General features: G+C 32.4%; 2 protein-coding genes across 6 annotated transcripts in view; one reads left to right on the top strand and one right to left on the bottom strand.

Moving 5' to 3' along the window:
* The window catches only part of LOC125073781 (zinc finger protein rotund-like), a 115,573-nt gene extending 112,808 nt beyond the window's left edge, over positions 1-2,765 (top strand). The window contains exon 7 of the mRNA XM_047684817.1: positions 1,067-2,765. Within this exon, the coding sequence (XP_047540773.1) occupies positions 1,067-2,080 (1,014 nt within the window). The 3' untranslated portion in view covers positions 2,081-2,765. The remainder of the gene's footprint in view (positions 1-1,066) is intronic.
* A 3,785-nt stretch (positions 2,766-6,550) lies between these two features.
* The window catches only part of LOC125073646 (filamin-A), a 94,538-nt gene continuing 87,321 nt past the window's right edge, over positions 6,551-13,767 (bottom strand). For all 5 annotated transcript variants that reach the window (XM_047684546.1, XM_047684547.1, XM_047684543.1 and 2 more), the window contains 4 exons: positions 11,287-11,405; positions 8,690-8,786; positions 7,404-7,610; positions 6,551-6,847 (listed from right to left, as the gene is read on the bottom strand). In XM_047684546.1, the coding sequence (XP_047540502.1) occupies positions 6,663-6,847; positions 7,404-7,610; positions 8,690-8,786; positions 11,287-11,405 (608 nt within the window). In that variant the 3' untranslated portion in view covers positions 6,551-6,662. The remainder of the gene's footprint in view (positions 6,848-7,403; positions 7,611-8,689; positions 8,787-11,286; positions 11,406-13,767) is intronic.

The following is a 13,767-nucleotide window of genomic DNA, read 5'->3' as shown; positions in this document are numbered from 1 at the left end:
AGGCTGTGACCAATCGTGGTCGTGTTTGCGTATTCTTACAAGTCATGCAACGTGCTACCGAATCCTATAGCACTGGTAAACGCGAGGCACTAACAGCATCCCCGATGAATAAACGGAAATCATCTCTATTATCATAATATAAAAGTCCAAATTTGCTTGAAAACTAATCATTATCACAAGCATTTTAAATTTTATACATTGATATGCTGTTTTCGACAATATAAATCTATAACTGATGATATATTTTGAACTCTATGCCATGATGCTAAGAGCGATGATACTTTGAATACGTCTTTAAATTTGATAGAGGAGTTAAAATTGAGTCGTGTTTCTTCAATAGATTCCGGTGCCCGAAGGAACGTGGCCCACAGTTTCATTGTTGGACAGTGAATAAAACGTCTCGGTAGGATGACGTTTCGGTTTTAGCTCAGAAACTAATTTGGAATATCACAATGAGTATCGATGCCGTACCAAAACAGCTTTTGAATGTGCATAAATTGCCGACGTTCTATTATGAACATACTTGGCACGCGATACCTCCGGTACCTAGGTACTTAAAACTAGTTTAGCAACATCATTCTAGACCGCTTCAGGTTGAATAGATAGACTGAATTCATCAATACTATCATCAATCATTTTATTAACTACATTAGTAGTTTCAATTACACGGTTAATAAAAACGAATCAAAATAAATATATTATTTATAATTAGTCGTGTTCTTTAGTAGATTAACTTTGAGGAAGTTAGTTACCCAAGATGCGTGAAAAACGCCGTGAAGGTGGCATCCTGTCTTTATTGCCGTGTTCGTCTCTTGAGTAAATAAAAAATACTTTGAAACTAAGCACAATTAGTTCCGGCTACCTGCGGATGTCGTTCAAGGGCATAATTCGCTTTCCGATGATACTATACCACAGTGACTCATTCAATATAAGATTTTTAATTAATCGATGTAATAATAAGAAAAAAATCTATAAAAAATAGGAATATATTGAATTAAGTTAGTTATTAGTAAACACCATTATCTTACTATGAAATTATTAACCTATTGTTTTTGCTTCCTTCCAGGTCTTTGGCTCAAAAGCGGATCTCCAGCTACACACGCAGATCCACCTCCGCGAAGCGAAGCCCTATCGCTGCACCCAGTGTCCGAAAGCCTTCGCGAACTCCTCATACTTGGCGCAACATTCCCGCATACACTTGGGTATCAAGCCTTACCGCTGCGAGATTTGCCAGCGCAAGTTCACGCAACTCTCTCATCTACAACAACACATTCGCACTCATACCGGTGATAAACCTTACCGATGCACTCAAATCGGATGCACCAAAGCCTTCTCCCAGCTCTCTAACCTCCAAAGTCACAGTCGCTGTCATCAAACCGACAAGCCGTTCAAATGCAATTCTTGCTACAAGTGTTTCACACACGAGAAGGATCTACTGGAACACATTCCGAAACATAAAGAGTCGAAACATCTGAAGACGCACATCTGCCAGTACTGCGGTAAAAGCTATACCCAGGAAACGTACTTAAGTAAGCATATGAACAAGCACGCCGAGAGGGCTGACAAGCGACCGCCGATATCTGCTTTGGGACTGAGCGGGCTCAATAGGTCCCTAGCGGCAGCTGCCCCGACGGCCGCACCTTTTGCTGATCACCCCTACTGGCCGAAAGTAAGCCCAGATTCAGCGGCTCACATGTCCGATGAGGGTGGATATCATCAACAACGAGAAAGTGATGATCATCACGAACAGCAGCTTCAGCAGCAGCGGGCATTGTTTGCCCAGCACGAAAGTCAAGAAGACCGCATACAACCCCCAGTTTCGTCCGCCGCGAACTCCGCCTTCACTCCCATAAACTCGATGGCTCCTCATCTTAACGGACTGTCGCATCACAGTGCGCTTCCAACGAGACCATATTTGTACGACCCACTTCATTTTCAGCAAGGAAAACAGCAGCCAAACTCGTTCCCTAACCAATTGATATCACTTCACCAAATTCGGAATTACGCTCACCAGCCCTCGGCACTCTTGCCCGCAGAACACATTCTGCCCCATTCCTTAGCTCACAAAGACAAACAGTAACCCCCTTGCCGTTTCTGTAGGTGCACTTACCTTAGAACTTATGATGGTATTATTAGTCTTTAAAAAAATAAACAAAAATTATTAAAATGTTTAGAATCTCGCTCTCCAAGACAGTGGTATTATGTATGAAATACGAAATTTGTTTGTCACTAGTGATGCGAAGTTCATGTTTTTAGACTTATATCGATATTGTGTATAAATATTCTGAATCTGCGAGTAGATATGTAACAAATATTGTATGAAATGTGATTTCAAATTTTATGTAAATCACGCTCGAATTTATTACTGATTAGTTTTCATTAAAGCACAGTCACTCATATATCAGGTTCTCGTAGGTATTTAAATCCTTATTTAATTATTAATTAGTAATAACAAATCTTTTAGAGATGTCTTATTATTAAAACAAATCACAGCAAACCTTATATACACTGTTGCCTTTAAGAAAACTAATCTTTATATTAAAATTTCAAAGCAATAACGTCAGAAAATCTCTTTAAAAAATTTATAGGAAAAAATAATAATACAATTGCATAATAAAAAGGCTTTACAAACGTAATAATACTCTACACTTCGATGTTTTAATTATTCTGTGAGTCTTATCACATTTTAACGTGTAAATTATAAATTCTAAAGTACTGAATGTAACAAACAAACTTTATTTTGAATAAAATAGGTATAATTTTTAAAAAAGAAAACATTTTACGAGAAGTATTCAATAATGTACCAACAATAGAAAATAATTTCGTCGTTTTAAACCCGTAATAAGCAATATATTTAAATATAATATGTTGATTGTTGTTTAATGAAAAACAGAGTTCCTGAACGATACATTAATAGTGAAGTTACAATATCGATAAAATACAAATTCAATTTTAAAATATTACATTATTTCATTTGCATTTTTGTCGTATACGTAAACATGTACTAAACGTGACAGATCTCTTAAACCATCACATTTGCACTCAGTTCCTACTTAGATCGAATAAAAACTTAATTAGCTTTATATATTTTTCATTTATCTTTACACAGCGATCATTAGTTAATTCTAATTACTGATTTAGAAAATGTGGTCTTCCTTCAGATTTGTACATTGTTTCTAGGATGGGATTGGTGTTAATGAATTATTGTACCTTTTTTAATAAGATTTAATGGATGTAGACTTCAAACTGAAGTTAAAGGTTGTGATAGTATCTCTTATTTCTTATAAATCTTGTATTTCTTTATCAGTAATATAGTATATTATTATTTTGAAATCGTTTAAGAAACTTCAATAAGAATGACATACGAAGGTGAAAAATAATAATGATTGCGATATATTATAGTAGGATACATTTTTTATTTATATCCTATTATTGATTGTAATATGTTAATCTTCAATCTCGAAGGCTGAATACATTTTCTATTTGCATTTGTACGATACGTTTATATGTAATATATCGACAGGTGGCCAAAATTGCTTTCTCTCATCTATCGATATCGATAAAAACGCACTTTTGTAAATATTTTGTAAATAATGAAACACATTTTTTGAGAAAACTTGAAATTTATTGAAAATATTTTTTTTTTCCTTTTAAGTCTATGCTTATGCTCAATTATATTAGACGTAAGATGTCGTTTGGTATTTGGATACAACGCAACAGAAAATGTTACTTCAGAGTCAATCAAATTTATTCACGTAAAGTGAATTCGATTAATTGTAAATTTATTTTGGTGATAACCATCAATGTTTAAGTTTTTGATCGTACTTAACAGTTGACATTTTTTCGTTGACATATATTTTATCGATAATGAAAATTAGACAATTGGTAGCACATCACTAATCTTAAATCCATACTTTTTTGCAATATGATTGCACTATCCATTTTCAGTTCTCAATTTATTATAACATTTTTTTAAACAAAAATCGAACGCAGTTAAATCACCAATTGTCTAGTATATTCAGTCGATCGTAATTAGACTAATTTTGATGTATACGAAATATTGTTGATTTGTTTAATTTCAAAACGGATAGTTTTAAAAAAAAATGTGATAGGAGTCGAATCGGGGAAAGGTGTATTTTTCGAAGATCTTTCGTCTAAATTGATTTGCTATTGATCTTTTATATTAGGTTACGAATCGTTAGGTTGTGGTTATTTGTGATCCGGACCGGGTTCCGTGGGAACTTTCGAATGCCGTCTGTCCATACGTCACAAAGTTAGCCAAATGCTAATATTAAGTTCTTGTACAAATTAAAAAAAAAATTGTTTTTATTGTAATCACACGGCAATATTATAATCTCTTCCGAATTGTTTTAGTGCTTGTGCAAAATGTAGATAGGTGACATTAAGCCGAGAGTTTATTAAATTTTTTTTTTTTAATTCGGTTATAAGGGATGAAAAGATCGCCAATATCTCTCTATTGTAAGTAGACATGTGATATTGTATTGATTTTTATTTTTAGTTAAGTGTACACTTATTACTATGATTAAATACATATTTTTGTAAGTAATTTCGTTTTATAATAGTTTCGCTTCGTCTAGCGTTCCCGTTTAAGATTTTAGATGAAAGTGGACGAATACTTTTTTGTTACTTAAAATCGAATAAAAATAATTACAACTACGCCAAGAAATATTTCATTTTATTTACGTACCTCAGTCCCTAAAGTGAAATAGATTTTTTTTTACATTAGCAGCCTGTAAATTTCTCCTGGCCAAGGCCTCCTGTCCCTTTGAGGAGAAGGTTTGGAGTATATTTCACCACGCTGCTCCAATGCGGGTTGCTGGAATACACATGTGGCAGAATTTCGTTGAAATTAGTTAAATGAATTCCTCACGATGTTTTCCTTCACCGCCGAGCACGAGATGAATTATAAACACAAATAAGCACATGAAAATTCAGTGGTGCTTGCCTGGGCTTGAACCCGAAATCATCGGTTAAGATGCACGCGTTCTAACCACTGAGCCATGTCGGCTCATACCTGTGGAACATTTCCTTTGAAACAGTTGACAAGCTAAATTTTGACAAGATACATTTTTGTCACCAAAGCTAATTTAGACATCAATAAAATTCCCAGTTAAATAATATCAAACATATTATTGCTGTCAATGTACTTAATTGATAAAAAATAATTATATTCAAATTCAAAGATTCTTATTCATAATAGAAGCATTACACTTGCTTATTATATGTCATAATACTACCAACGGTAGAGACCCCACAGACCTGAGAAGAGACTTTTCGAGAGAAACTCTTTCGTCAGAATCGTGTAACAATCACACTGATAAATTATTTATTTTTGAAACAGCCTGCACAGGTTGTCCTGCACACGTTTGTTGCCCATACTCTCAACTAAGTATATACTAGACTATACTACATGTATCATTCACAGGATAAGTTTGAAATTACTTACTTCCTTGATTATTTTTATAAGTATTTATTTAACTTCACCTGTAACTTAGTATGGATCAAGCTGTTAATATGTGTGGATCTAACCTTGAAACTGAATTGAAGTCACTACTGCATAACCATTAGAGCTGGCATTCAGTATCGGCGATGGGGACAATACAAAATATAACAACATTTTATAATATTCCTTGTTTGTTATGTACGTGATAAAGAGAGAAAAAAAAGTTCTTTTTTTTAACTTGTGGAAGATTCAAAAGGTAGACTCGAAAATTAAAAGACATTTGAACACTTTTCTCGTTTTTATTTAGTAAACAGTCGCAAATACATTATTGAATAGGTACTTAAAATAGGTATTTACAAATATAAGGGATCATTCTACCTACGTAGGTAAAATTCATACAGCTCAAACCATTCAAAATTAGAAAGCCAAATATCATACTTTAAGAAATATAAAAATAAGATGCAATTTATTTAAAAAAACAGACGAATCACAGACAAAGATTTTAGATACGAGTTAGTAATATTAAAAACGGACAACAAAAATCTAATGTCTATGATAAGCCTCGGTCTAAAGACAATAAGCGAATTATTAATTCTTCCTACGAACTTTTTAAAGAAAAAGTCGCAGAAGTTTTACAAACAATCAGACATAAAAGTAACAATGAAAAATTCGCTTAAATCTTACGATTTATAAATTACATCTTACGACTTAAACAGTAAGAGGGAATATTTTGAAATAATACTTTATATGTATTGTCATTTAGTCGCCCTAAAAACTAAACGAGAATCATATAAATTAAAAAAAAAAACACTGACACGAGTCGACTAGAACGTTGATATCGAAATAAACATTAATAAAATGCTAATTACGAAAGAGAATTACAATTCGTGACGTAACGTAGATAATAACGACGTAGGAATACAAAAACATGAAAAACACAAAACGATAGTGGATGGTAGAGAACGTTTCAGATCGAAAAGAGATCAATTCCGAAATCAAATAATCCAACAATATTATAAAAATCTTACTAAATTAAGATAAAATTTAGAAAGCAGCGTATGTAGATTATAATTTACTAAATTTGGACAAAACGAATTTAACTAAACATAATTTTGAAAATACACACGATTTAAATCATTTATTTGATATAATACTAGATGATGGTACAGATGGTGCTACATACGCAGATTGACTATATTTAGACTTCCACCTTGTAGGGTGATCCGGGGATGTGGTCATCGCCCCACTTGACGATGACGATGTACTCTCCCCTGTCCCTGACGACGTACCAGCACTCATAGTTGTTCTTGCCCTTGTGCTTGAGCTGAACTTCATCGCAAGGCCCTTTAGGACCGTAGATGCCGACGTACAAGATGTTGTTACCTGATGAAGATTATTCAAGCGATTGATATTCGACAGTAAAACTACAAAAAAGTAAGGGCTAATAAAATTTTTATTAAAAATCGAAAATACAAAAACACTTCAGCTGTGTAATACACATCTGGATATGTCAGAATATCGATTATTAAGTAGATATAAAAATTCATAATTTTCCTGTGAGATTTAAATTAATTATCAGTGAATTGTTCCGAAACTACCTTGATCGACAATTGTATAAACAATAGAAGCTTAATTAAATATATAAAACAGCTTAAGATCAATTTAATTAAAAAAATAGCTTTGATTTGAAGTAATTCTTGTGAATTTATTAGCGAAGTAATAAGTACAATTAAGGAGTGATATGATATGAATCAAAAACAATTTGTAGGTATTTATCAAATTCATTATTTTCTTCTGTAAAAAGGACTAATTAAACTAAACTTTTACATATATAATGAGTTACTTTTAAATATTCTAAAGTATTTAAAATATTTGTTTCGAAACTAGAATCCAGTATTTTGTATAGATGAATATAAACGGAAGCTAAGGAGCAACTCACCAGCATCACCAGCGTGCACTGTGAACTGATTGTGCTTGTTCAGGTACGCCTTCTTCAATCCCATGCCTTTGCTCGTAACCTTCGTGGCATCAGACTTGAAGTGTGGCAGAACTGGACCCTGCTTCTGAGCGCCCTTTGAAACCTTCTGAACCGTCTCCACTGTCACCGACGATGTCTCTTGTGCACCGATTTCGGCCAGGTTTTCACCTAGAATTTTCGAAATTTCGAAAGTCAGAATCATCATTCGACTTAAACTAGATTGTCAACTGGATATTTCGAAATTCAGCGATGATTCTGAGCGTAAAATGAGGTTTTTGACATTACTAAAGCATTTGATAACTCTGGTATCTAAGCAATTTACTAGATCGGCTGAAATTGGCCTATCTCGTCTAAAAGTAATCTGAACAATTCATTTAACAGTTATCCGATCTAATATCGGGTTTTAATACATTTCGAACAACGCTAATCGATGTTGATGAATTTGATGACTTACCAATACTTACAGATTGCATTTTCAAAATATAATGACAAATATTTGCAATACCAACTAAATATTTCGATAAAACAACGATACGATTATTACTTAAAAAATGGCAGGTTCTAGTGTCATATAATTGAATCTATAAATAATAATGTCACGCCATTTAAATAAATGGTTCTTAAAAAACATTAGGCATTCTTTTTAATCGTCTATCCAAATATAATTTACGTTTCTTTTACGTATAAAGTGGTTTGTGTGTATTAAGCTTAAAATTATTTTTATAATATAGTCATGTTTTTTTCTACAAATAGTATCGTGTCTATATTGTTATATCTATATGGCATGAAACGATAAATTTTAAAGATATTCATGTTTTAGTAACGCACATACGATTAAATATGTAATTAAACTTCACAAGACATACACTCTCCAAGATACTTTTATCCCAATAAATAGGAAAATATGTATACATATAAATATGTATATATATTAATATAATAAATTAATAATTATCTGTCTGTTAGCTAAAACGCTGAATTGATGGTAATGAAATTTTATATATAACTTGTACCAGTTCACCGTTTTAAGTACTTACGAGTATTTCCCACGTTCAAATTTCCGTGTAAATTTGGTACATTATAATATATCCGGAACAAGACATTATAAATGTACCTACAGAAGCAATCTTAGCAAAAGTAGAACAGACAAATCTATTACCGATTTACTAGCGATCATTATCATTTGGATATCGCTAAAAATAATTTCTTATCTCGATTTTTTTTTTATAATTGAATGTTAAAATTACCAGACGCTTCGATCTTGAAAGGCGATCCGACGATATGATGTCCGTTATACTTCACACTCATGTAGTAGAAGCCGGGGGCCAGGGGTGTGTATCGAACCTGGGAAATAAAAGTGCAAATGAAAATCTTCGAAATCAATGCAGACCAAAACGCCCTAAATGCCACGTATCATATTCCAAAACAACCTTTAATGTTTTTTTTTTAATAATTCTTCAAGAAAGAAATTACCATGGAGCTCTTCTAGAATATTGTTTTTCCTATTTAAATAACTCTGTTTTCTGATGAACTTAATGGTCGACGAGAAGAGAATAACTTTTAGAATAAAATTTGCATATTATACACAATTAAAAAAAAACTTGACGCTACAGATAACGTTCGAATCTATAAATACTATGTAATAATTTACAACTTACAATTTTATTCCTTGAGCAGCAAGAAACAGATATTTAATAATTAAATACTATTTAAGTTATAATACAGTTCACCAATTCAGTGACATAACAAAAAGTTAGTGTTAGAAAAATATAATCAAATTATTCGTTCAAATAAACAAAATACTTTGACAAGGACGTCGGAATTTCATACGGTAAAAAACTATAACGAGCAAGCCCAGATAAGAAAGCGATATATACATGTATATCTATATTAATTGTTTTGCTTCTTGCAATTGATCAGAGACTATTACTATTTTAGCAATGAGATAAAACAGCAAGTAGGTAGTATTTTCGTACTGAAAGTATTATCACTTACTAGATTTTAACCAATCCCTTCATGGTCTTATACTAACGCCTATTTAAGAATACGGTTTCGATATAATAGTTTACGTACTACAAATTAGAACAATACAACAATATAAACTATGAATGTTAATATATGACAGGAATGACATATATAGAGAGCCGAGATGGCCCAGTGGTTAGAACGCGAGCATCTTAACCGATGATTTCGGGTTCAAACCCAGGCAGGCACCACTGAATTCTCAAGTGCTTAATTTGTGTTTATAAATTCATCTCGTGCTCGGCGGTGAAGGAAAACATCGTGAGGAAACCTGCATGTGTCTAATTTCAACGAAATTCTGCCACATGTGTATTCCGCCAACCCGCACTGGAGCAGCGTGGTGGAATATGCTCCAAACCTTCTCCTCAAAGGGAGAGGAGGCCTTTAGCCCAGCAGTGGGAAAATTTACAGGCTGCTAATGCTAATGTTAATATATACAAAATGCTGTGTACTAATAAGTATAAAATAATACACTCCCCAAAGGATATAGAATAATTTCAAGCATATACTTAACGTATATGATGTAAAACTTGCAAACCATTAATAGTAGTGAAAACTATTAGGTCCATTTTTGAAAAAAAATTCTTTCTGTGTGATATTTATTAGCTCTAACGAATAGCCTAATCATGACGAAGCAAACATTCTATAAGCTGAGCGAAGACCGATTTGTTAAGGAACTGTTTTTATATAATATCCATGGATATCTACACGAATGAAGAAACAAAAGAGGGTCTATGATTCGAACCTTGTAGTTAGTTAATGCCCTTGTTGTAACTCAACGATCTTCGTTCAGAATAAATTATACAATAATAATATTTTCTATGTTTATTTATTATATTTTAAATATCAAGAAAGGTTAAAACGAATCGTAATAGGAATTTGTAGTACGAAGGTAAAACTTTAGAATTATCAAAATACATTTTAAATCTTAGAGAAGTATACCCAAGGTTCAAAATCATAGAAATTGCAATCAATTTTACAAAAATCTATACGCTGAATAAAATAATCCTACACTTAAAAAGAATATTCAAACCAAAATGATTAAAAAATAAGAGAAAAATCTCTAAAGGAACAGAAAATCAGGGTACCAGAGAACATATCTAGCAAGACATTTATTAACGATTTCGCTAAAGCCTTCGATTAGTTATATCACCTGTAGTATGGACAACCTTACAAGAGTGCAAAATCCTCTTAGAAAAAGTTTAAAAATAGAATTCGCAGAGGCGTAAGATAAGATCCTTCATTTCCAATAATATTAAAATGTTTTGTATCAAACTATTGTAAATTAATTGGTCTGAAAAGGTAATAGGTAACCAAAGGTTAAAAAAAGAGATAGGAAAAATAGATTATTATCGAATCGATGGAAATTGCTTAAAAATAAATAAACGGAGAAAATTGAAGCGGTCGTCGAGAGGTTCTTAACGCTTATAATATTTAATAAAAACTTCATATTTAAATATATATATATATTATTTAAAATTTTATTTCTATGTCTGTCGTAATTACGAAGCGACTTGACTGCGTCTTTGGTCTAGGAGGTTCTGGGTTAAATTGCCAGATCGGTCCAATATTATATATGTATATTGTGTTTTTCGCCTGAGCTTTTTCCAGTCGTTTCATACCTTTGGATTTTGAGAGTGATAGAGTAGAGAGTCCATCTGTGTTGGGCCCTATAATATGTCCTGCTTAGTTGGCAGCTCTTCTTTGAGATTGGCCGAAATCGAACCCGGAACCTCGAAGTGGAGTACCCATGAAAATCGGTGTAGACACTATTCGACCACGGAGGTCGTAATTATAGATAATATATTTAACTTTGACCTACCTTGTAACCTTCTTCAACCTCAGTACAGTCCATGGCAACCCTGGATGGACCATCCATGGTAACAGCCAGGATACCAGCGCCCGCATTGCACGTGTCGATTATCAAATCAGTTTTGGCACCTTTGGAACATAATTTTTTTGATATTAATTTCAACTGTTAGTATTGTCATTGATATAGCGAAATTTTAAGCCGTTTCCACTTAACCAAGTGAGCAAAAACAATACTTAAACATTATATTGACAATCAATAAGCAAGTGTATACACTTCTATATTGAATAAAGATTTTTGACTTTGACTTTTGATACGATGCTTGCTATTATAAATTGTTTAAAAAGGCTGCGAAAAAGGGCTTGTAACAATGGCCTAATCGTGTCTAGTGGTAGGTCCACTAATTAGATTCGTTTAGATAGACAAAAAGTTACTTTAAAAATATTTTCCAAATAATTATATCTAAAATTTAAAACACAAATTGCGAAGAAAGAATAATAAGAATTTTAAACATAATTCAAAATCAAAATATACTTAATTCATGTAGGCTTTTACAAGCACTTTTGAATATTCATTTCACAAAACTTTATTAATATAAGCGAAGCTATTACCGGTACATGAATACAATCGAAATATATAAGAGAGAATAAACTGAATACTATCAGTATTCAATTTATGTTTAAGATACACATCACAAGGGACATAACATATTACACCCCAAGATTGGTGGCGCTTTGGTGATATAATGTATGGTTAATATTTCTTACAGCGTCAATGTCTATAGGCGGTGGAGACCACTCACCACCAGGTGATCCCATTTGCCTTCCAACCTAAGTAATTAAAATAAATCTAAGTGAAATAGTTTTGTTTTTTGTTATAACGAAATAATCAGATTCCTCCTAATGAATGTATTGATGCTTGGAAGAAAAGGAACGAGGATTTCTTCCGACTGATAGAGACTTACGACTTATCGTTACTGTTACTCGAAAACATAAATTATTTAATAGTTCCAAGTAATTCTAGCTAAGATTCAATTTTCATTTTCATAATTATTTCTTATCGCACATCCGAATACATTTTCAAATTTCGTTCAATTTTAATTAAAATTAAATTCGTCTTAAATATTCTATGAATAAGTAGTAATCTTATCGTATTCTAAGAAACCCAGAGAAACATTTAAGTTTTTATTAATTCAAATACATATATAATTATACCCACACCTTCAGAGATAAGGAAATAGTTACTCTATACAGTAGATATCAGCGTTGCAGAACTGTCGATAGTTTGACTATCGATAGTTGAACTATTCAGGATATCGATAGTACTATTGATAACGGAAATACTATCGATACTATTGATAGTATCGATATTTTTGGACTATCGATAATTTAGGTTAAAAGTAACGGTTTTCGCGAATACTATCGATAGTATTGCTCATGGGGAGCTATCGATACTATCGCTAACACCTTAACTATCGATATACAACGCTAGCAGATATGTCTAACGAGATAATATACACGTCTAATTTTATTATCTATAATCAATAAAAATTACATTTAAACATATTCATTAATTACTCGTGTAATTGAAGCCAGAATTTTAATTGCATCTATTTTAATGAATTGCGTTCTAAAAACTTTTCGTACTCATCAAATTGAACATGACGAAACATTTTTGTTTATGTACATACGTTCGTATATTAAATAATCTTTTTTAATAATGATTAATTAAAAGTTATTTAAATCATAATTAAATGTCATACCGGTAACAGATGTTCTTATTATTAATTCTATTAAGGCGAGCAAATAATAATACATATATAATCAGTCACGTGAGCAACGTGACTGATTATATATGTATATATAATCAGTCAGTATATATCAGATGCCTAGCTAGTCATGTATATTATCTTTAATAAAGTAATATACCAACAAAGGTTGCAAGTTAATTTCAGTAAAACGCCTTGGATTAATATCGCATCTTTACGACCTAGCACCTGCCTTATTGCCTCTTCTGCTGATAAGGCTAATAGGTTAATTCTATTTTTGTTAAGAGAATCGGGCTGTTCAAAGGGGGATATTTCTAGCAAACATGATACCATTCCATACTGACGATTTGTCTATTATTAATATATATATACTAGCTGAACCTGCGGCTTTACCCACGCGAAATGTATAAAACACAAACTTCCAACCACTGCTTTATTGCTTTTTTTAAGGGTGGAGTTTCGTAAAATCCGTTCATATATATATGTGAAGTGATCACTCCAAACAGTTCTTAAGTAAACTCATGATATTCCATTTTATAGAAAATGCCCAGGGGGTGTTGATTGGACACTTTAGTAATGAAGTGTGACCACGGCAAAAAGTCTGTAAAATCCTAAAAATCTGCTTCCGCTAAGTTTATTTACAAAATTATTGTGAAATCAATCACTTTAAAACCGCTTCATACAATATTCCATTAACGCGGGGCCTATTTTACGATTACCAGCTC

The sequence above is a fragment of the Vanessa atalanta genome, chromosome 25 (genome assembly GCF_905147765.1).
Source record: "Vanessa atalanta chromosome 25, ilVanAtal1.2, whole genome shotgun sequence".
NCBI classification, from domain to species: Eukaryota; Metazoa; Arthropoda; class Insecta; order Lepidoptera; family Nymphalidae; genus Vanessa; species Vanessa atalanta.
Note: the sequence above shows the minus strand (reverse complement) of the source record. Positions and strands in the feature narration are given on the sequence as shown.